Source organism: Phyllostomus hastatus, unplaced genomic scaffold (genome assembly GCF_019186645.2).
Source record: "Phyllostomus hastatus isolate PE091 unplaced genomic scaffold, TTU_PhHast_1.1 phas_contig_346, whole genome shotgun sequence".
Classification (NCBI taxonomy): domain Eukaryota; kingdom Metazoa; phylum Chordata; class Mammalia; order Chiroptera; family Phyllostomidae; genus Phyllostomus; species Phyllostomus hastatus.
The window spans coordinates 32633-57534 of record NW_025333858.1 but is presented as its reverse complement, the minus strand read 5'-3'; the positions used below and the strand labels follow the sequence as shown (position 1 = coordinate 57534).

Below are 24902 nucleotides of genomic sequence, written 5' to 3'. Positions count from 1 at the left end.
TTACTTTGCAATAATATAACATAAAGAACTAATCTTTCAGAAAAAGCATAGGCTGTAGCCTGTAGAGCCCCATCATTCAGAATACCCATGCTCATTCTACAACGAGAAACACATGAACTGCAGAGTCACAAAAAGGGAATCAAGGCATCACTTTAGAAGGACAGTTTTCAGCGAGGGTGGAGGTTAAGACATATTACCATAAGCTTCTTCTGGAACACCTGGTTATCATCCCTGAAGGAGTTCTCCATAAAAACCTTAATGGCTTCCCTCTCACAGGTCACATGCAGATCCAGTAGCTCCTGGAGTGTGTCTGTGGGTAACCTTATTTGCTGGGCCATCTGCTCACTGTAGTGGTCAACTGCCTTCTGCACGGCTGCTGAGATCTCGATTTGGGCCAGAGTTGCCACCGCATTCTCCAAACAAGGCACTGCTCCACTACTGATGGTGTCCATGTAGGCCTTTGCCATTGTCCCAAGTCCTGAATGGCATGTGATATTTAGAAAATGGACAGAAAGTTTTCACTCATTGTTTCACAAGCTTTCGAGAGCAGCATTTTTAAAAAACACAACGATTTTAATGAAATAAAGTTTTCAGTTTTCTCTTTCTTTTTCTCATGTCTCTCTTTGTCTTCATCCTTGACTCATCTTCCTTTTTCTTTCATGTGTTCATTTTCTAATAATAACATTACTATATATTCTATTCACCCTATATTGATTTATTAATTCATCACATTATTATATTAAAATAATAATTTCAACAACTATGGTCAAGGATTTCCTAGAATACTTTTCCCATTGAAATTTTTAAAATTGTTTATTGTATAGGTAAGTAAAGCAGAAAATTTGTGGGCACTATTCCAAAATAAATGTGGGGCCCCTTTAAAAAATCATCAAGAATTTCGGGTTAGTGACACAAGCATTAAACCAAGTATGGGCCCATCTCACTACAGGGCACTGTGTCTGCCCAGGAGGCATATCCATGAATGGAGCCCTGTACATAAGGCTATGGTTAAATTTGCTTCTGAAATTCTAATGAGCTTCAAGGCTCATGTTTTGTTGTATATTTTCTAAATGGTGTAAATTCACTAAATATCTAGTGTATGCTACCAAGACACATTGAATTCATAGTTTTATCATCATGCTGATTCCTATCATTAACAGTATCTTGTGCTTATGTCATTAGTATATTAGTTTCATGAGCTACATCCTTCATATAGGGAAACTTGAATGAAAAAATATGCATCCCTATGTGGGGTGTAAATCTCTGCTTTGTCCACATCTCATAGAGAAGGAAACACAATTACCAGCAAACCCACAGTGCAGTCACACACATTGAAATGCAGACAGACATGCTATAACAAAGAAGACTCACCATTTCCAGTGATAATTATTTCCTCTCTTATCGTCTTAGTTTTTGCATGTGTGAAGATATGTTGACAGAAATTTTTAGATTGCTCCTGGAAATTCAAATCTAGTTGGTTTTCTGACACATCTTCCATATGCTGTAATAATCTTTTGTCATTTGTAGGCTGGTCAAGGACAAGGCAATTCGTCCTTGGAAAGAACTTCCTGATAAACTCTCTAAGCAAGTTGGATTCCTGGATTTGGGGATCCTCACCTGTAAAAAGAAGAAGAGCAATCATTGATGAGATAGTCTGCAGACAAGGAGATTGAAGACTCTCATTACCAGGGATCTTTTCATCACTTTAACACGGATGCCTGTGAATCTCCTTTTGTTTGATCATGCAAAGCAACCTAAGGCTAATCTACCCAAACACAGAAATAATATTTATTTCTTTTTGTCCAGCGCCAAGAGTAAAGGAAGTACTTCTGGAGAAGAAGAATCGCATGTGAAGAATCTTATGACTGTTTTCCTTAGCTCTTCCATGGTGTTCTGTGGCTTGACTATTTACTAGGTGCTTTTTTAAAATCATAGATTAATCCCCAAAATTGTCAGAAATACTTTTGACATTATAGTCTTCAAGTCAAAAATAAAATGTGTCTAGAGGAAGAGTAAGTTATTTCCTGGTATAAATAAAGATATTTATGATATTTCTGGGAAAAAATAACATGTGAAGGACAGACAATACAATGAACAGTAAAGAAAAATTTCTAAAAATCAGATAAAAATAAACATAATATAAATATGTTCAGAGAATTTTTTTATCAGACACCATCAAAAAATAAGGTTAACCTAAAGCCACTTGGAGGTTTTCTTACCTGTTCTTTATACCAGATTATATTGAATGTGACAATGTCACACAGAGGGATTCTGGGCATATATTAGCTCTTCAATAAATGATTCTTGTATGAATAAATAAATGATTAAATAAACAAAAATAAATATGTTTTTAGGGACCACCTATTATTGTCTCTGCTAAATGTAATCTGTAGTAAATTTATTATATCAACATGGTAACATATTGTATTAAGATATAGAATAAAGAGTAATGTAATGAAAAAGATAAATGATTTGACAGTCTTACTGGAAGGATATGTCAATGATTTTTAAAAAAACATTTAGTGTATAAATACCCTTTATATGAAAGATATAACTATGCAGGCTAGCAATATAGACTATAAAATATATCTCAAAAATACTTTGATATTTTCATGAGTCTGTGTTTACCATCTTCCATATTAATGGATATTTTTCTCTGAATAGAAATAGAGATGCTCTGAACTTGATAGTAACATAAACCTTTGAGCCTTAGGAAGTTTTAGCAATGGTTGTAATTCTCTAAGTTTTTTCATGATGTCAATTTTTAAAAATCATTTGGTCTAATATTTGATATTACATTTTCTCAGCCAACTTAAATTCTGGTCACTGGAGTTTTTTCAATAACAATAGTAAGTGAAACCATACCCACCTATTATACACATATCATCATTAGGATGGGCTTCAAAGTGATTGAAAATAAAGATGGACCTTAAGTGCTGAATCATAGAGCTCAGCTGATCCTACTAGAACTTTCACCACCCAGACACCCTCTGATACCTGGAATCAGCTTCAAGGCATTCTGCAGGTACTCATCTGCAGTCATGGGGTGTCCGTCCATCTCTAGCTCCAGCGTGAAATCACGCACAGCCCAAACAAGATCGGGAAAGAAACTCATGAACTCAGCTGAGTCATCTTCCTCACCATGGGCTGGGAGAGGATTTTGTCCTAATTTGCTGTGCCAGTTCAGTCATGTAACTGGGCTCTAGCTAAGGAATGAGAGGTGCTCCACCCAAACACTTCCATATGTCACCCAGAAACAAGTTTTATAAATATTCCCATTAGCCCTGTGACCCCTTATCTCCTCAACCATGATGATTATGGACACAAGGAAAAAACAAGAACAACAAAAACAGTCTCAGTCCCATTCCCACAGACCCCAGGACGCATGGTGGAGTGGTCCCTGGAAGGATACTGCAGCTGCTCCAGGGCCTGCTGGTTGATGGCGCCCATGCTGTTGTAGACGAACACGCTGCTCAGAAGCACGGCTAGGGCAAAGATCCACGAGTCATTCTTAGGGTCACCCTAGGAAGTGCATAACAGCAGGCATCTCAGGTATCCACTGTTTTTATTTTTTTAGTGTTAAATTGAAATGACAATCCATACAATAAAAAAAAACAGTACTATTTTAGTTAAACATTTACTTTACAAATACAAGCAGAACAGGAACAGAGCCATAGATACAGAGAACATTTTAACGGTTGCCAGATGGGAGGGCAGTTGGGAGGATAAGTGAAAAAGGTAAAGAGATTAAGAAGTGCAAATTGATTGTTAGAGAATAGCCATGGGGATGTAAAGTATGGCATAGAAAGTATAGTTAATGATATTTTTGCTCTGGCTGGTGTGGCTCAGTGGATTGAGCACCGACCTGCAAACCAAAGGGTCCCTGGTTCGATTCCCAGTTAGGGCACATGCCTGTGTTGTGGGCCAGGTCCCCAGTAGGGGGCACACGAGAGGCAATCACACATTGATGTTTCTCTCCCTCTCTCTCTCCCTCCCCCATGTCTAAAAATAAAAAGTAAAATATTAAAAATAAAATATAGTTAATAATATTCTATATTCTAATAATATTCTAATATTCTAATAATACAGACACCATACATGCTGTCTGATGAGTGTGAGGTTTATCATGATTATTACTTCATTATGTAATATCTACTCACTGGGGGTACACCAGAAACTAATATGATAATGTATGTCAACTGTAATTGAAAATTTAAAATGATTTCAAAAATATAATGAAACTGTCAGTTTTTTCTATATTTACTATAAACTTAATATGAGAAAATTTTTCAAAGCCAAACTATAAGTGGTTCCTGAATTCTCAGATATGAACACAGTGACCAAAAATTTAAGTTCATAAATGCACTGATCTTTCTCTCAACAGATACATTTTCCCAATTTGTCTTTCATCTTACAATATAATCCATCACTAAAATACAAATTATACCTAAACTGGCTTGATTTGGACTTACTTAATTGTTAGTCTATTTTTTTTCACAAAAACAAGCTTGATAAATATGAGTTAATATTCAAATGTGTTTTATGGCTCAGGTCATTTTACAGTATTAGTGTCTCATCACACATTTAAACACAAAAGAAAAGTGAAGTGAGTCCTGTATAATAAGTGATATACAACAAGTGGAGTGATAATAGCAAATGAAACTCTATGCTGCAGAAGCTGACTTGTGTTTTAGTCAGAAACCACTGAGCCTTTTCTGGCCATGTGATGTACAAAACTGCACCCTCTCTGAAACAGTCTCTGTGATGGGCACATATGCCCCAAATCCAGTGAATGAGGAAAAACATTATGTTTGAGGAACTCCAATGTGGAAAAGCTACTCTAATCATTCCATCTCAAGTGACTGAGAAGGTTCTTAAAACACAAACTCTTAAAAACCTGACACAATAAGAGGCACATCATTTAAGACAGGGAATTTTTTAAAATATTGTTTTATTTTTATTTTATTCTATCATTTGGTACTTTTTAAAAAATTGTTGTCCAAGTACAGTTTTCTGCCTTTTCCCCCCACACCTCCCCAACCACCCAAGAACTCTGCTCCTCCCTCCCCTGTTTCCACCCCCTGCCTTGTTATTGGCCATGTGTCCTCTATAATTGCTTCTGCAAACCCTTCACCCTTTCCCCCAATTATCCCCTCCCCTCTCCCCTCTCCCCTCTCCCCTCTGGTCACTGTCAGCCTGTTCTCAATTTCATTGTCTTTGGTTATATTTTGCTTGTTTGTTCATTTGTTGATTAGGTTTCAGTTAAAGATGAGATCATGTGGTATTTGTCTTTCACCACCTGGCTTATTTCACTCAGCATAATGCTTTCCAGCTCCATCCATGCTGTTGCAAAGAGTAGGAGCTCTGTAAGAAAAGGAGCTGTTAATTGACTGCTTGCTGGTGTGCTGAATGTAGGGAGACTCTACCTTTCACTTCTAATCAGGTATGGAAGGAAAAAAAGAGACTGGCTAATTTGGCTGTTTTATCTAAATACAATGCTAACTTAATGAAACCAGTAAATATCCAAAGTAACAACTGAACCACACATGCTATCACAAGGTAAGATGATGATAACAATCCGATTTGCTGTGAAAAGTACAGATTTATATACAGACAGAATCATTATAGTGCCATTTTAAGTATTATCTTCTTTTTAAAAAATCACAAGTCTTGCCCTGGTTGGCGTAGCTTAGTGGATTGAGCGTGGGCTGCAAACCAAAGGGTCGCAGGTTCGATTCCCAGTCAAGGCACATGCCTGGGTTGCGGGCCAGGTCCCCAGTGGGGGCCACACGAGAGGCAGCCACACATTGATGTTTCTCTGTGTTTCTCCCTTCCTTCCCCTCTCTAAAAAAATAAAATCTAAAAAAAAAAGAATTAAAAAAATCACAAGTCTTCATCACTTAGGAAAAAAATAACTTTCCCTTGTCTTCAAAGGGATGTCAATGCTAAATTTGATGGAAAATATTTGAGTAGAACTTTTTTCATTTTTTCCTCAATCTACTAAATACTCTCCAGTGCCATTCAATAGTTTTATATACAATATGCACTACTTGGGTTACTTTGGGAAAATAACATGGAAAATATTGAAGTTATCCAAGACTGCAGGGTGCTCTCATTTATAAGCAAACCTGGAATATAGAAGGCAGTCAAAAAAAATTCAGTTAAGATCTCATTTGAAAAGTATTGAATATTTAGTATGTAGAGAACTGGAATGCACAATTAAAGACTGTTAGTTCTTGAAGAACTGTGATAAACACTTTTTCTCAAAGGATCTGGTGTTAAGAATGCCTTTGTACCCAGTTTTAATGCTGTAGGAATACATCTGATTTGAATTTCCTTAGATCTAGTCTTTGCTTCAAGAAACCACAACAAGATGCAGCTACAAGTGACTGGTTCAAGTACAATTTTAAAAGTTGGGTTTGTGTATTATGAATTTTACATTATGAATTATATCTCTCACATTCCAAGGTTAGTAACCCAGCCAGCTTAAATCAAAGGTTTTCCTCACCTAGTCCACAGTGTAGGGATGACTGACTCGATACTAATTTTAATGGGAAGGACAGATCAAGAAGGCATGTCTAGGTCAGAGCTTAAGTTACTCAGGACACGAGTGGCCTTGAATCAGGTCACTCTTCAACGGTAGCACTCCTTTGCTGACAGCACTTTATAACTCACACTGGGAAAACGTCCACCTCTTTCCACCCTCCCCAAATGGCTAGAGCTAACATGCTTGAAACGTGGTCACTGTAGCTTTTCACTGCTGCCAGAAGCAATCCTGGAAGGTGGGCTGGATCAAGCCATCTCCATCTCTGCCTTCTCCAATCTTTTAGACTGAGATAATCAGTGAGCTCACCAATAAAATCACAGTAAATTAGAGATATGCTACTGTAAACCAGAGAGCAGGACTGTGAGCCTTGAGGTAAAAATGACTATTCACAGAACCAGTGTCCTTTTCAAAGGAAATCGCTGGTGATGTTTGATCCTGGGGACATGTGCTCACCTACTTGAGCACAGGCATGGTTACTGTCACTACCTGATTCCTCACCATGTGAAGGTGTGACAGGACCTTAACTAAACTTGAGTGTTTATGAATACAGTTGTTCAGGCTCTCTTGATCTGTTTTCCTCAAGTCTAAAGAGGGGAAAATGCATGATAACTTTCAGATCACCCAATGCTCAGGGCATTAGCCCTGTGATCAGTACTATAAAGATGTAAGAGCTAATCGAAAGTCCATGTCTATCTATCTATTAAAAACTTAACCACACCAATCTCTTTTCTCTAAAGAGCTGTACCTTGCAAGAGTTCCTTTACATTCAGCCTGCAGACAGCAAGTCCTTAATAAGGCACTCACAGCGTACTGTGACCATTAAGTGATGACACAGCCAGCAAACACCTGTGCGCTAAGATTCTTTTTTTTCAGTTTCCCAAATTTGAACATAAATCAGCAGTATTTTAAAAAGTTTTTTTGATTTCCTATTTTTCTATTAGGCTGACAAAATGTATCTCCTATCCTGTCCTTAGATTTCAGATTATTGAAATACATTTTTGAAGAAACTTTGTGTCACTTGCTACAATTGGATTTTCATCTCTGGGAGTATAACTTATAGTTAATTTAAAAAAACCTAGCTTTGTAACCCAAGAGTTCATAACCTAAGAGACCCATTTTTAGAAACTTCCTTCATAGATCACTATTTTTTGTAAAGATTTATTTTATTCTCATTCAAGGTTGCAGGGAAGGGAGAGAGAAACATCTATGGAAGAGAGACCAGTGATTGGCTGCCTCCTACATGCACTCCAATCCGGGATGGAGCTGGAAACCTAGGATCAAACCGCAACCTGGGCATGTACGGTGACCAGAAATTGAACCAGCAACAGAGAACACTCCAACCAACCAAACAATGCAGGCCAGAGCCACAGTTCACCATTTTACCATGCCCCTAAGACTAACTAAGACCTAATTTCAGAATAGCACAAATAATTAATACACCCATTATGTGAAGAAAAAACTCTAAATGAGCTTTAGATTAGTCTCTTTTCCTACCCTTTCCCATGATTTCCCCTAACCTAATCAATTTTCTAGTGAATTCCGATATATTTAAGGTCTGTTGCTTATAAACTGACATCTGGCTCTACCAGGATAAAATGTGCCAATTAGAAATACACTGGGGGTTTGGCTGTAATACATCTCACCAGAGGGTAAAATTTGGTGAAGGAGTTGAACCCTGGCTTTGTTCAAGCAAATCTGTAGGAGGTTCCCAAAGTGATAGAAATCCTCATCACAAAGATCTAGAACATACACAGTGCTGGAGTGTAACCCCCAAGAATGGTACCAGAGCCAGGGTCCCATAAACTCAACTGACCTGAACCTGCCATTGTCTCTAAACCAGCCTGGGGAAGAGAAGAAAATGATCCTCAAATGTAAGAATTTTACAAGTTTAATGTGAACTTTAAAATAAAATATAAATAGAAGGAAGTCTACTTTTTTATTTACTTTCTTTAATGTTTTACAAAAACATATGAGAAGAAACAAATGTGAAATTGAACATTATCACATTTGTTTACACCACTATCTAGTCCTTCATGTTAACTTTACTCTTAAACAATAGAGAGCAGGTGGCCATTTAGGGACTGGGAAAGAGATGAAACCAAAAACAAGCTGTTCTACCCTGTTTGTCATTCACAATGTAGAGCTGTGCTCACAGAGATAGCTGCTTTGACTTCTTCAGGGGATGGGAATTCAGTCGTAGATAAAACTGAACCTGCTCAAAAGCTGAGGGAGTCTAGACATGAAGTGTCCCTGTCCTGGCGCATTGTCATGCAATACAAACAAGGGTGAGGTTTCCAGCTTGTAATTTTTAGGGACTGATTGTATACAAGGCTTTGTCTTGAATTTGAACCCAAAACAACTTATGTTCCTTAGGTTTGCTAATATGTTCAGGCATTTATGGATACTGAGGAGGCTCAAAATTTGTTCTCAGCCAGGTACCAATGTGGCCATCCATGACCCAGTCTTTCGGGACTCCATCTGACCACCTAGTATCTCTGTTATTAAGCATTTCAGTCCTTCAACTTCATCTTCTCTGAGGTTCAGTTCACCACCAGGTAGTTTGAAGAAAGTTGTTACCAGCTGCAGCAGTAACATATGGGGAAGCCAGTGCTCGTGTGTAATCACAACCCCTTCTATAGTCTTCCTCATCTAATTTTATCAAATTCCTCCTTCATGGGCTGAAATCTGGCTGCAACAGAGCTGTCCTTCTCATAGCCAGTGGGAAGGGGGTGGCATGGAGACTTTCCTGGTGTGGGAAGCAGTTATCTCTATTCCACTCAGCAGCCATTGCCCATCATTATTAACTTGAGAGTGCAAGATGAGGTGTATGAATACCAGAAGTGAGTTAAGTGTCTACTCTTCATCCACTCATTCAGTTGTTTGTGCACTATGTCAGCTCTACTATGACTGAATAGTAGGGTGAATAACAATGACTGTGAAGACAATGCTGAATTCAAGCCTCATTTTGGGTATTTATATTGACTCCCCTTGTGGCCTGAGTTTACTTAGCTATTAACAGAAGTAAACAACACCGCAAAAAAAATGTGTCAAATACTTAATACAGTGCCTAAAACATAGAAGTATGCTATAATAATTGGGCAATGATCTCTCTTTTTTTCTTGATTTTTGTTTTTTAATGTTTTCACTAGAATCTTAGCATATATGGAAAGGCATATGAAACATAAATATATAAATTAACACATCATAAAGCACACATTCATCTAACCATCAAGAAAGAGACATTATAAATGTCTTTAGAAGTCTGGACTGTCTCCCTCCCCTATTATAATCCCTTTCTTCTAAACTAATTACTGATTATGTTACAGTAAATATTGCTTGCTTTGGGCAATGATATCTTTGCAACCACAGGCTTCAACCACAGGCTTATTGGAGACAAAAATCTATTCCATTAAATTCATCAAACTATTCACTGTGCATCTAAAAAGTGCCAGCTACTGCATTTGCTTCTGTAAATACACAGTTCCATAGGGAAGTCCCAGACCTTGAGAGATGACTCACTGGAGCATGTAAGGCAGCATGTAAATGCATCCAAGATGCTAAACTCTGCCAGGAGTGAAACCCAGCATTATACCATAAAAGACAAAGGGGGATGCAAAATCCAGAAAAGTACTCTGTGATTTCAGGGCAAGAACTGATTATGTCTCAATGCAGTACAATCCCATTAGGTTGAAAACAGCTGGGCTTTAAAGAAGTGACAGAATGTGGAACTGTGGAGAGAAAGAGATCATGCAGGTGGTAGGACCAATAGAAGCCAATCAGAATTGTCAGAAGTGTGGCCATTTAAAGGCATTACAGATTATTTTATTTGATTGAAGTAGCAGTTATGTGTGTGGTTAGTGGGAGTAGATGAAGAAGCTAAAAACAAGATTCAGGGCAAGTCATGAGTGACTCTGTAATAGAGTTAGATACTACAGAAATACACTAGAGTTGTAAGGTTAGCAAGTAGTTCTGCTTCTAGCAGTTCTATTTGGTATGTCTCGTTTCCTTGATGAATGTAATTATGTAAAAAAAAGGGTTTATGGAAACTACAATCTATTAGACATCAGTAGACCATCATGGGTTTATGTTGAGCTGATTACTGAGAATTTTTTACACTCAGATTTTTCTAAATTTATTCCCTCACTATTTTAAAAAAAATTGAAATTTTTTTGCAGCAATGAAAGCCAAAGATTCACTGGTGCTACTTTCAACTTAGATGCACACTAATATAAATAATGAAAAAGATTGAATTGCAAGGATTCCTATAAATACAAAATAGTTTATTATACTATACTAATAGTGCTTTTGGTAGATCTAACTCATGTTTTTATACAAGTCAGTGCAGAATTCATCTTCAAAGAATAAATATTCCTGGTGTAGCTGAAGTGTTTCTGTAGATTATTTAAGTAGATTATTTACTGCAACCTATTTTCATGGGTCCTGCCTCCAACCACACTAATCTCACATACCTTAACTAGTATATCCCATTGGTTACAGCTTCCTTTAAGAATGACTGGATTAGATTCCCAATTTTTGTATCCATGGTACCCTGTTCTGATAATGCAGCATATTATCTGTCTGCTCAACTAGGCTGTGGGTCTTCACTTCATTCACTGTCATATCTGCAGTGCTTAACACAAATCCCTAACTGCAGCTGCCTAATAGGTATTTGATATGCATTATTTGCACCTGTGTAAAAATAAAAAGATCTATTCCTAATCAAAGTGTTGAGTTTACCAAGAAATTAAATTCAATGAAACAGAAGTTAGCCTCATTATTCATAATTAAATTTGTATTTTAGAGGAATTTGTCATAAAATTTGAACTGAAGTAGTTAATTTAAATGTAAGTGGGTTGCCAAGAAGAAAGAAGGTTCTCTGTCTCACCTTTTCCACATTGCCCAAGCCCTCTGTGTCCAGAAGTACCAGAGTGTGGTTCGGCTTTGAGGAGTGGGGTACACACCACATCCAGATGCCCTTAGTTTCAGACTTCATCATGAACCTTAGAGGGAAATCTGCAAAAGAAGAGGAGGGAGTAATATACAGTAGCAGCAGATAGTCCAGGCTCTGTGTGGGTCATCTGTGTCCTGCCAGGACCTATATGATACAGCTGCTTTTGTTGGAATTTTTTTCTCCCCTTCATTCTTGTGTGTTCCTCATTTTTTCTTTTTCTAATTATAGTTTATTGATTATGCTATTACAGTTGTCCCAATTTCCCCCCCTTGACCCCTTCCACCCAGCATCCTTCTCTCCCTCAGGCCCACCTCACACTACTGTTCATGTACATGGGTCATGTGTGTAAGTTCTTTGGCTACTCGATTTCCTATACTGTACTTTACATCCCATGGCTATTCTATAAGTCCCTACTTGTAGCTCTTAATTCCCTCACCTCTTCACCTATTCCCCCACACCCCCCTCCCATATGGCCACCATCAAAATGCTCTCCATATCCATGATAGTATCTCTGTTCTTCTTTGCTTAGTTTTTTTTTAATCAGCTATTGATAGGTATGTATTTACTGCCATTTTATTGTTCACAGTTTTGGTCTTCTTCTTCTTCTGAAATATGTCCCTTTAACATTTCATATAATAATGGTTTGGTGATGATGAATTCTTTTAGTTTTTTCTTGTCTGGGAAGCTCTTTATCTGCCATTCAATTCTAAATGACAGCTTTGCTGAGTAGAGGAATCTTGGCTGTAGGTCCCTGCTTTTCATGACTTTGAATATTTCCTACCAATCCCTTCTGGCCTGCAAAATTTCTTTTGAGAAATCAGCTGACAGTCTTATGGAACTCCCCTGTAAGTAACTAACTTCTTTTCTCTTGTTGCCTTTAAGATTCTCTCTTTATCTTTAACCTTTGGTATTTTAATTATGATGTTTCTTGGAGTGGGCCTCTTTGCATCCACCTTATTTGGGACTCTTTGTGCTTCTTGGACTTGCATATCTCTTTCCTTCACCAAATTAAGGAAATTTTCTTTCATTATTCTTTTCAAACAGATTTCCAGTTTCTTGCTCTTTCTCTTCTCCTTCTGACACCGTTATGATGCAAATGTTGGAATACTTGAAGTCATCCCAGAGGCTGCTTATATGATCTTCACTTTTTTTTATTCATTTTTCTTCTTGTTGTACTAATTGGCTGTTTTTTGCTTCTATAAGTTCCAAATCATTGATTTGATTTTTTGCTTCATTCATTCTACTGTCATTTCCCTGTAAATTGTTCTTCATTTTAATTAGTGTATCCTTTATTTCTGACTGTATCTTTTTTATGTTGTTGAGGTCCTCACTAAGTTCCTTGAGCATCCTTATAACCAGTGTTTCAAACTGCATCTGATAGGTTGCTTACCTTCATTTTGTTTAGTTCTTTTTGTAGAGTTTTGATCTGTTCTTTCTTTTGGGCCATGTTTCTTTATTTCCTCATTTTGGCAGCCTCCCTGAGTTTGTTTCCATGTATTAGGTAGAACTGCTAGGACTCCATGTCTTGGTATTGTGGCCTAATACATACAGTAGGTGTCCCATATGGACCAGGGGCACAGCCTCCCCTATCACCCAAGCTGGGCACTTGAAGTGTGACCTTTGCATGGGCTCAGTACACCTTCCTCTTGCCTTGGATGAGCATTGGTAGCTCTTAGCAGGTCAATAGGAGGGATTTACCCAGGCCAGCCAGTTGCAAGGCGTGGCTTTGAGCATTGACCACCAACTGCCACCCTCCATGGAAGATCAGCTGTGTAGGGGCAGGGTGGTGTTGCTCCAGTGTGGTCTGTAGCTGTCCACTGGGTGTGCAGGCTCTGGGCTTTCCTGGTTGGTACAGGCCAAGGTCAGTCCCCACCGATGTTTTTCCCAGGACCACCCTTCCTGAACTTTAGAGCTATCTGAGATGCCTGATATTTGTGCTGAACTTGGAGACTTCCAGGTGAAGCCAAGCTGTGAATCTGGGCTGGCTACTCTTAGTCTTGTGCCTGGGGCTATTTAGCAAGTGATATGGGGCCTGGGAGTTCACTGAGACCAGCTGCTGTTTGTTTGAAAGGATTTAGGAATTTGTGAAGCATGAACCTCAGGGAATCTCCAGGGTGAGGCAGTGTTAGCTAGGTTGATAGAGACTCTGATATGGCACCCACCTGCTGGCTCTGTGGCTCTAGCTGCCTTTCTGTATGGGAGAAAGCTGTCTCCCAGATCTCACCTTGATGCCAGATGTGTCAGTTTCTCCCTGTAGGCCAGTGGTGCCTTCCAAGTTGCTAGCCAGTGACGGATCACAAAGGGAGTGAGTTTGAGTAAGTTCATGTGAAAGTTCTTTAAGAGGAACTGCTTGGAGCTCCAGTGGTTTCTTTCATCAATTCAGTTCCTGCAGGTTTTTGCAGCCAGAACTTATGGGGACTTATCTTCCTGCACTGGAAGCCTGGACCTGGGGGCCTGGTATGGGGCTGGGACTCCTAGTTCCTGAGATATACCTTCTGAACTTTTATCTGCCACATGTGGATGTGGGACCAGCCTATTCCTTGTCTATTCCTCTCCTACCAGTCTAGATGGATGTGGTTTCTTTAATTCTGTAGTTTTCATACTCCCATTCAACTTGATTTTTGCTGGTTCTGAATGATGGTTGTTCTATAAATTAGTTGTAATTTTGATGTGGTTGTATGAGGAGATGAGTCATGTACACCTATGCCACCATCTTGACTAGAAATCTTTTTCTCTTTTTAAACAAGTAATGAGTTCTTTGCTCACTGCCTCAGGTGGGGATAAAATGGAAGAGAAAGCAGAAAAGACCTGTGAGATTTTCTAGATCCTCTTTCCAGAAACCTAAAATTTAACACACAGTGGGAGCAGATGTGAGATATATGCCCAGGAACCTGCTAATGATGTATCTTGTTCTACAGTCCAGGATTTTGACCACCTGCCATATGTCAATGTTTCCCTCAATGAAGAATAGAAATTAACATAATGAAATATCTAGGAGAGGTTGATTCATCATGGCTCAGGCCATTCAATTTCCACATTCAGGGTGTAGTCCATAAAGAGGATATAAAGCCTGATATGGTCAGCATTCTTTTACATGTGATATTGTTTGTTTGCTTTCTGACTAGTACAAAGTAATTTGAAGTTCCTATTCCCCCAGTGAGGAAAGACAATGTGTATTTGGAGGTCATTGCTCTCTGTTATGAGAGGTAAATAACACATAAAGCTAGTCATCAACAAAGAGAGAGAGAGTAGGCACCTGGTCATGCTCATGGAACTTGACTGGATGCAAATCTCTTTCTTTTTATTCTTTCTGTGATATGAGTGGGGTGGTAAAACCACCATTTGGATGTCAACATATTTTGAGGGTAGAAACTTCCTCACCAATGGGAAGCCATCTGGTTCCCACCTGATGTTATCTTAAGCAGAAGAAAAAAAGACACTGTTGAAACCACTTGACTAATAGCTCTCTGAGTTCTCAACCTTTAATCACTAAAACAACCCCAAAAAACACCCCCTCCCAAAAAAAAACCCCTCTATAATTAATTCAGGCAATGCAAGGAAAAATGTCCTACCCTGAATGGTGGTTAAGAATTCCTCTAAAAGAAATACAAAAACAAATTTTTTGTTAGAAATCAAAGAGATATTAAGAAGCAAAAAGAAAAGAGGAAGAAAGAAGGAAAGGGAGAGAGGTATAAAGAGAGAGAAACAGAGAGCGCGAGAGAGAGAACCATGAAAGTCAAAACATTGGTGAACTGCAGTGAGGTATGAGAGGGCATGACTTGGGCTTTTGGGTGTTGATGATGTTTTTACTTCTTGATCTTGACAGTGATTACACAGATGTTCATTTTACATTTATTAATCTTATTGTATATGTGTGTGGTATGTACTTTTCTACATGTGTTATAGTTCACATATTAAAAAAGAATGGGGAGGGAGAAAGAGGGAGAAAAAGAGAGAGGTATAATAATTCACAAAAATTTTGCTATGAAATAAAACAAATAATTAGGTGGTATCCCCATTGAGATATAAAGTATATAGAATATACTGCTGTTTATGCTGCTTTCTACCCCTTTTAAAAAACAGTAAATATTGAACAATATTTGGGTGTTACTGAAATTTCCCTATAGTTTAGGGCTGAAGTGATGTGGAAGAAAAGAAAAGAATAATTTCTGGAACTGAGCTACCCCAGAGATGACTTATAGGATGGATCTTTGATAAGTTTGGGGATCTCTTAATTCCTCAACAAATGAGTGAGATTTTTATGGGCAGATGGAGTTAAAGTTATACATTTTTCAGTGAAAATTTAAATTTTTCTTCAATGGGAGGAGTTAGGTTCTTCCTTAAGATGACTATGAAGGAGGCATGATCAGCCTGTGTTATCACTGTTTCCAAACAAATGACCCAAAGCAACACTCACCCGGGGCTTGTCCCTGCCAGGCAGTTCATTAGGTAGGATTTTCCTGTCCAGTGCGGCCCTGCGATGGCCACCACCACCACAGGCTGAGAGATCTTGTCAAGAATCTCCAGTGCTTTTGGATTTATTCTCAGTTGATTTTTTTGGTTTTCTACCAGGCAGATGGGGTTCATTGTCATGGATCCAGATGCCATGGTAAGCTACAACCCAGAGGAAGAACTCAGTAAAATGTAAGGTCCCAACATCCTATCTAATGGTTAAAGAAGTCATTTGCATTATCAACTTTCTGCTTCTGGAGCTTATATGTCAGCTTCCTACATTTTGTATGTTCCTAAAAGATAAGGTTTTAGCCTAGTGTGTCAAGGCCTGGTGCAGATACTTTATGTACATTATCAAATTAATCCATAAATCAACCCTCAAACTGAGGCAGGATAGTAAGAAGGTAGAAAAATTCCTGCACAAATGGAATTTGGAAACTAAGACAAGAAAATTAAATAAGGCCAAACAGTTTGAACAACTTATAGTCAGCTATTGAATTGAAAGACCTTATCTTCTCTAACCAAGGACACTTGAGAGCAAATGGTTCACATTTCTCCTCCCTAACCACAGACACATAGCTTAAATCACCCTGGTTGGGGAAATAGAGAACAGAGAACCAGTTAATGCCATTTGTTCTAGCTGGATGCCCAAACAGATGAAGTCCAGGAACAAATAACAAAATCTCAATTAAGCCAGACAGACCCAAGATAAAAGTAAAACAGTAGAGCAGATCATAGAGTAATCCAAAACTTCCCTATATGCTCATTTGGAAGCATCAGTATATTAAAAACACACCTGGAAAGCTGTTGACTATTCTGCTGAAAGCCCCCTTTAAGATTCTTGCCCACAAAAGTGAGGAATAACCTTCAAGACAATGGATACCAATGTGGGCTCACTCTAGAGCAAGCCCACGCCCTTTCTAGGACATGAACTTTTTAGTGCCTTCTTCCTAAACTCCAAGGGTCCCGAGAGACTTACAATCAGGGGAGCAGTGGGCTCCTTGTCCTGACCTTTCCTCATGATCCTGTCTCCAAGTTCCCCCCTTTCTCCCACTTCCCAGTGAACTAACAGCAGCCCCACCTCGGCTCACTTCCTTCCAATAACGTTTCTAGGGAGTGAAAGCAGAGCACTGCCTAATCTCTTCCTATTGCTTCTTCTACCCTAAGTCCTTCCTTTGTTTTACTGTCACCAGCTTTAATAAATGTTCTCTCAAAATCACCTGGACTCAGGTTGTGAAATCTTTTCTGCTCGAAGTCAGAACCCATGCATCACAGCCTGGCCTGAGAAAGACCCACTCTGGGCCCCGTCCTTGTCCAGTGACAAACAACCTTGCTTACCTAATGGGTAAAAGAAACAGAGCACTGATGATGGCACCTTGAGAACGCTAACACATTAGGGGTGAGTATGGGCAGAACAGGACACGCAAGAGACAAGGAGGGACCAGAGAAAATACCTGGAGTTCCAGAATGATTTGGTTTCTCATTAACTGCATATATTTTCTGAACCTACATGTACCAGGCACTGTTCTAGTTGCTCTGTATCAAGTGGTGAACAAAATGGATACAAATTCCTGTCTGAAAGAGCTCTATTCTAGCAGGAGAAGACAGATGCTGGATAAAGCAAATAAGTGACATGCATGTTGTATGTGTATTAGATGATGGGAAGTGCTCCCCAGTAGATAAGCAGGGACTATGACGGGGAGTGTGGGGCCGAATTGTATAGAGGGTGGTCAGGGAGGGCTCTCAGGGGTAGAGACATAAATGTGACCTGCAACCTTGCTCAGGACAGAATTAGCGAATTGTGGGAGTGGAGCAGCTGGAGGAGGGGAGACTCTGAGAAGAAGAGATGAAGAATGTGACTTGCTCTCAAAACACCATGGGACAGATCTTATAGGACTTAAAGTTATGAGGGTAAAAATTCATGTATTTGACTATAATAAAAGGTCCTTTCTTTTTTATACGCTGACAGGAAAGAGAGGCAGTAGCCAGGGTGTTTCAGGGTGAGCCCAGATCTGCCAGAGCCCCACAGCTGGGTGAGGCCCTGCTTGAATGTTTCCATCACAGTGGGTATTTCATGAAATCAAGGGACAGAGAGCAGTGAAATGCTTTGACTATCCCTTCATTTTCTCAAAGACAATTCTAACCAACTTTCATGCGTTCCCATACTTTCCTAGCTGAGTGACCATTAGAAAGATCAACTTCTCTGTGCCTCGTTTGTTCTTCCATAAAATGGCAACACTAAAAATAACAATAAAAATAACAATGAATTGATCATTAGGGTCATTAAGAAGATTAAATAAATGATAAAATTTATAATGCTGCTAAAATAATGAGCTACATACTGAAACCTATGTAAGTATTGATGAAAAACTGAGTATCTAAGAGAGCAGGGAGCGTAGGTTCTAAATGAAAGTGAAGGATTGGCTTTGGACTGAAACAGTGACACCTATCTCCCCAGTACAAGTAGGTGGGGGGACACACCCCATCAGGGGGATTAGCAGGCAGGACAGGACCAGCAGTACAGCTGGGAGCGGGCACAGTGAGGGAGGGTAAGTCCTGTTGTTGGGGAGCCCAGGGCAGTCCTGGGTGTCAGAGCACAGATGCTGGAGTGGCTGCTGGGTTCAAACCCCAGGGTTCAAATCACTTACTGTCTGTGAGACCTGGAAAAGGGACCCTACCTACCTGTGTGGGCCTCCATTTTCTCATCAGTGCTAGAGATAAAGTGAGGATTCCTGCCTGATTCTTTCTTTTACAGGCTGGTATGCACCACACAGGGTTTCAATAAATTAAGAAATTTTCTGGAATTAGTGTGGTGTTTTAACAATGAGCAAGTTAAGCAATACATTCAAATGTGTTGATATATTCTTCGGTGAACTACAAATTGCCAAGAAATCATAAGGTGTCTAAAATCTCGTCAGAAAATAACATGAATTTGCTTAACAGACATCCTTTTTACTATTTCTATACTTTTCTCTAGGTGGCTGGGAGCAGAATTGGGGAGTAAAACATGAGTCTTTTATTGCTGTATAATGATCAGGTGGAATTGCAGAGCTTATTTGTTGGACCAAACATTCAAAATTTTGGGTAGGAATAGATGCATTAACAAAACTTTTAAAAAATATAAATATACTAGAATGTCCAACCCAGAAGCTATTAACTTCAAACAGACAAGTAAAATGAAATAGTGCTGCTGTATGCAATTGGTTTCCAAAGTTTACTCTTCAGGAGAGTCCGTCATCTGAAGTGACGATGAGAACTGCCCCAAGCCCTGGCTTGTCAGCAAGTATCACAGGGCACTCTGACACGGTTCCTCACATGGACCACACATTAGAAACAAGGCATGGTAAACAAACACTATTCAGTCTTATAGTTATGTTTAACACTTGATCAGTGAGCATGAGATCGAATTATTCTACATAACACAGTTTTGTACTGCCTTTGGAATATTAAATATTGTTATACAAAAATAATCAGAGTGGATCTTTCAGGATTTGAATTGTCTGTAAATCAAGAACCATCTTTTCCCTCAGTTTCTCCAACAGTTGGAGGTGGGGTAGGGCCAAAGGGTAGAGGGGAACGGGAAGCAGAGACAGTCTGAGGAGAGAGGAGAGAGCTGGAGCGGGGAGGACTCCATGGAGCATCTCTGCAAGCTGGTGGGATTTACTAGGTCAGTGCCAGGGAGGACTTTAGCCCCTTTTGACATTTGAGGCAGGATGCATTCCTCCTCCTCCCATGCAGGGGTGTTTTTGTAGCACTGGGTGAGTGTGGGAAGAGCAGCTCATCCTGGTGACAAGGTACTGTTGTGTTGGTCACCTCGCAGGGTGACCTCTGATCCAAACAGAGATGCTCAGCTGCTGGGAGCCCAGGCCCAGTGCTAGTCTCCTGCTGCCTCCCTGCCAGCCAGTGCCCACCCTGCTCTTCCCGGGTGGGATGAGCCTTTGTGCCCATGTTGTTACTGGCGATGTTTGAGGAACATGAGAACATGCTATGGAAAACCAAGTCTAGGAGCTAACTTACCTTCTTGGGACCTGCAGTCAGGGGACACGTTCTCAGCTATCCTCGCTCTTTCTGCGCGTGCTCCTCCAGTGTCTGGCTCCTCCGCGTATTGACTGTTCTCTTTAGGAGCTGAACACGTGCCAGATCTTACAGGCAAGCAGTTATGGCTCAGGTTGATAAGAACCCAGATGGAAAGGACATGTGCTTTTTTGAGAAGTGAATCGTTGGGTGCCCCCCTCCCTTTTCTATTTATTTTTGTTTTTCAACTGAGGCAGGTGAGGTGGGAAGACAGTTGTGGTTGCTCCACACCTGCCTTCAGAATCCCAGGTTGGTCCCTCCTCCATTGGCTGTTCCCTGAACCCGCAAGGAATACCCAGCAGCAGGCTGAATGTGAGCCAAAGAACAGCGGGCATTGTTTTGTGAGGAAAGGTTTCATTATTATTATTAATATCTTTTTCTTAAATTTTTCACTTGTTCTTCTCCCTCCTTTTTCAAAGAGTATTTTGTATTCAACGTGATTTTTTTTTCATTAGCAACAAAAATACCAGTATGTGTGTACATAAATTTCCTGATTTTATAGCCCAGATGAATTCATTATTATTTTGTTGCATATACTTACAGTTGTTTCTTGCTTATAGGAGAGTGGATCAGTTGGTGGGCAAGGGATTGATGATTGAATATAGTTTGAGAATCTACTTCACATAAAAAAAACAGAAAAATAGAAATTAATAAATGAATATTCAAAATGACCAAAACCATGTAGCAACATTTTTAAAAAGCTGACAGATGCTATAAATATTTTGTCTCACCACTTTGTTTACTTTCTGTTCAACTACTCCCATCATATTTGAATTTCAGTGTGAGCCAGAATGCTGGCATATATATTTTAGTGGTATACCAGCGAAAATTTAATTCACTTTAAAAATTGCACTCCATTGTACTGAACTACAGAACAAAAATAGCATTGAGTGTCTATTCTATATCAGTCCATATATTTCTGTGAGATGGGTCCTTTGATAATAACAGTGATAAGTATAAAATCAGATTGTAGAGACTTAATTTAAAGTCTGTTTCAATTTTTTTTTTTTGCTCAATTATTTTGTTCTTTAGATTCCACATGTAAGGGAAATCATATCATATTTGTTTTTCTCTGACTGATTTATTTCACTTAGCATAATACCCTCCAGGTCCATTCATGCTGTTGCAAATGGTAAGATTTCATTCTTTTTATGGCTGAGTAGTATTCTGTTGTATATGCATACCACAGCTTTTGTATCCATTCATTTATCAAAGCACCTTAAACACATTGAAAAATTATGGCACAAATGAGACTGCAAAATGCTACTTCTTTTCTTTACTATTTTAAATGTCACAACTGCATTGTGAGACAAGGACCTAGCTTCCTTGATGAGTGATTGTCATGGGAGAGAAGCCTGAGGAACCCTGAGCACATGGACTGTCCAGCTCCTCAAAGAGAACTGGGCGGCAGATTCACATGGCTGTGCACTGTCCTTTCTGCCTCAGTGAGTCCCATCTATTCAAGTTTCTAAAGCTGTATCTTTTTTTTGAGACTATGGAAAGCAGTTAATATAGTAAGGACTTGGTAACCGGCACCCTTTTGGATGGCAGGTCATGCATGTACTCACCACTATTTTTAAATAACTGGTGTTTACAGGGTGGGCTGTGTCGTGGGAGCTAAATCCATGATGATGAAGATCACCAAGTAGATGAGATTATGAGGCAGTAAAGTGGAGATGGCTGTAAGTGGGTCATTTCACTTTTGCAATGATCTAAATGTACTATGGCAGCAGGGATAACATAGCACAATGGTAGCATAGGGAAGACATCATTTCCAATCACGGGAAGTCAGGAAATAAGCCATGGTAGGAGAACAGAGGCCAGCAAATAAAGGGTACAGGCTGTTTTAGGGAAGTTTGTGTTCTATGGGCAAATATACAAAGTCAAAAGAATACATACAATGTTTGAAATTAAAAGCAATTTATTCTAACTAAGCACAGTGTCTTAAGCACCACAGAGCTGAAAACTTAAAATATTTAGTTGACCCTAAGTTTTTTTCCTTCAAATTCACCATCTTTATAAATGTGGGGTGGGAATCTGGAGACCATTCCTGGTGACATCCCAGTAGATATTATATTGGAACCTAAATTTGAGACTACAATTTCAGGGCCTTACTGAGAGGCCCAAAGGATGACAAGGTTAAGATGCACATCTTGCAATTTCTGTTTTCTGCTTTGATAAGTAGACTATTCCTATTGAGCTGACTTATGGTATTTCTGTAAATACTTTGATCCTGTCATGGGAATTTTCCCTTCCATGTATTATTTCAATTTTAATATTAATAATTATATTTATTTGTTGTTTGAATAGGTAATAATTCCTATAAGATATAACAGGCACAGAGTACACAATGTAAGGTTATTTATTTTCTGCAAGTTCATGACTCTCGTGTCTAATATACAAGTTTATTTTGTACTTTCTACAGAAAGATCATAGTGGATTCACATATTTATCGGTCACAATTTAGTGGTGGCAACTATGCATAATTCTGCACCATTTTTAAATTTATGATAAATTTTTTAGAGTTCTTTACATTAGTACAAATAGAGCTTCTCCTTTCTTTTAGCAACTGTTGAATATTCCTCTGTAAGTCTATCTCGATTTTACCTAATCAGTACCTCACAGAGGGAATTTATGGTTGTTTCCAATCTTTTGGAATTTATAAAAATTTTGCAATGATATATCACTACATATGTTATTGTCTGTTTTAAAGATTTTATTTATTTATTTTTAGGGAGAGGGGAAGAGAGGGAGAAAGAGAGTAAGAGAAACACACATTGATGTGTGGTTGCCATCTGGTGACTTGGCTCACAACCCAGTCATGTGTTCTGACTGGGAATCAAACTGGTGACCCTTTGGTTTGCAGGCTGGCACTCAGTCCACTGAGCCACACCATCCAAAGCTACCTATGTCATTTGCAACTTGGGTAAATCTATAAGATAAATTCCTAACTGTGGACTTGTTATACCAACATTATTTGCATTTAAAATTTTAATGTATACTTGTACCAATTTGTAAGCTCAACAGCAAATAAGAGAGAGTTCCAGTTTCCTGAAACCCTTGCCTATTTAATGTCCTATCAGAACTGTTCTTTCTGGACTATCTGAGCGGTGACACAGGTACCTCCTAGTTTCACTTTATATATCTTTATAATCCATAAAGATAAACATTTTTATTTATTCTTATATTTTTGCCCTGTTTAAATGATATATTTTGGTTGATGCTCTTTGCTGCCAGATTTGTAAGGGCCTGTCATGGCTGAAGAAATGATCTTTGTGACTTTAATGCAGATGCTAATCTTCTCACTTTGCTGAAATATTTTCTAGGAAATAATCATTATCTCCTAACTTATTTTCTATTTTCAATTAATACATTCAATCGAAATAAACTATTTTCTTGGATATCAGGTCCTGATGTCCTTTTTAATCACTATTTTTAGACTTTTCTTTATTGGGGTCCACCCTGCCTGGTCCCAGGAAGCTGTAACCACCCATGGCTAAGACTGAGTGAGAGACCTCTGAAACAAGGAGACCTAAGGAGACAAAACTTATTTCCCTGGCGTGAACACTGCCTGTTCTATGCTGGCTCCCATTGCATGGTTGGATAATCAATGACGGGTAACAATGCTCAGAGGAGAATGAATCTGAGACAGACACGATCACGTGAGAAGGACTTCAGAGAAGAGACTCAGGGGGCTGTGGAAGTGAAGGGGTGACCAACATCACCCCTGCCCCCTCAGCTTTGACAAAGCCTGAGTCTTTGTTCTGGCTGTGAGAAATCCAAGTCTCCTGGATGCCTTTGTCTCCTCTGTCCGACTCAAGCTTGTGGAAATAGCAGGGGCTGTGCAGTCCAGACCAGAGTCAGTGGACCTCCAGAGTAATTAGACCTGGGGCATAGGATATGCAAGATCCTGTGAGACCTGCTTGCTGAGGATGCTCTTGAAAATGAAGGCATGGGCAGGAAATGAAGCTAGCCTTGTAGCTCTTAGGTGATAAAACTCCAAACTCAGCGTGAGTCCTTTCAGCTCTTTGAAAGATACCTACTTGTCTGATCTTCCCTGCAAGACTATAATCCACAAACTGTATCCATACCCCTACCCAATACTACCTAATAAAAAGCCTACTCAGGCAGTGGCTTGGGGCGCTCTCCACTAGAAAGAGTGGCCATGCTGTTCCTGTTCCTCCACAGGACTCAGTAGTCCGTGTGTATTACTCTCATATCATGAGCAGCTGCAGCATTCACGGTCACTGCAGGCCAGTGGCTGCGACATTTCTTGAACGAAACCAGCATGACACAATATTTCCTAAATGAGCCACAGTGTTATGCTATTATAGCATAAGGAGCCTTTTAAAAATACAGTCAAGAGGAATTATCAAAACTTTTAATACATGAACTGAAGCATCTCATCCTTATACTTATTAGTTTATAAGCCCCAGGTGGCACTGCAATGAACACAGTGCTGGCCATATGCTTCATGACATATGGGAGAGCTCATTGACTTTATTTCTCCCATTCTCTTCTTCTACTTGTTATCTCTTTTATCATCTCTTCATACTTAAAAAAAATTCTTCAGTAAGTAGTCCTTCTTGGATTTATAAAAAGGAGAAAGCTCCCTTTTGAATATCTCAATAATCAGAACTTTATTAAAAACATCAGGAGTTAAATACATGTTCTCTGCAAAATTACATGCCCTTTGATGCTTTTTGTCCAATATTTCCAAACCTTGGACCTCATAGTGGGAGTATCCATGATTTACACCATCCTATAATTGCTTATCACAATCTCACTGGGGGTGGTGAGGAGTTTGGGGCTGATTCTATCCTGACGACTATGCCAGGGATGTATTCCCATCCTAAAGATGTTCTTTGGGAAGGGTGG

The 24902-nt window shown here is 39.2% G+C and overlaps 1 protein-coding gene and 1 pseudogene across 1 annotated transcript in view; both read right to left on the bottom strand.

The window, feature by feature from the left end:
- Positions 1-20041, bottom strand: part of LOC123820361 (guanylate-binding protein 7-like) — a 30779-nt gene extending 10738 nt beyond the window's left edge. The window contains 8 exon segments of the mRNA XM_045841055.1: positions 198-478; positions 1372-1617; positions 2998-3143; positions 3145-3195; positions 3413-3522; positions 11433-11547; positions 15916-16112; positions 19968-20041. Coding sequence (XP_045697011.1) covers positions 198-478; positions 1372-1617; positions 2998-3143; positions 3145-3195; positions 3413-3522; positions 11433-11547; positions 15916-16106 — 1140 coding nt within the window. The 5' untranslated portion in view covers positions 16107-16112; positions 19968-20041.
- LOC123820359 lies at positions 8738-11167 on the bottom strand (annotated as a pseudogene).
- Positions 20042-24902: the final 4861 nt, after the last annotated feature.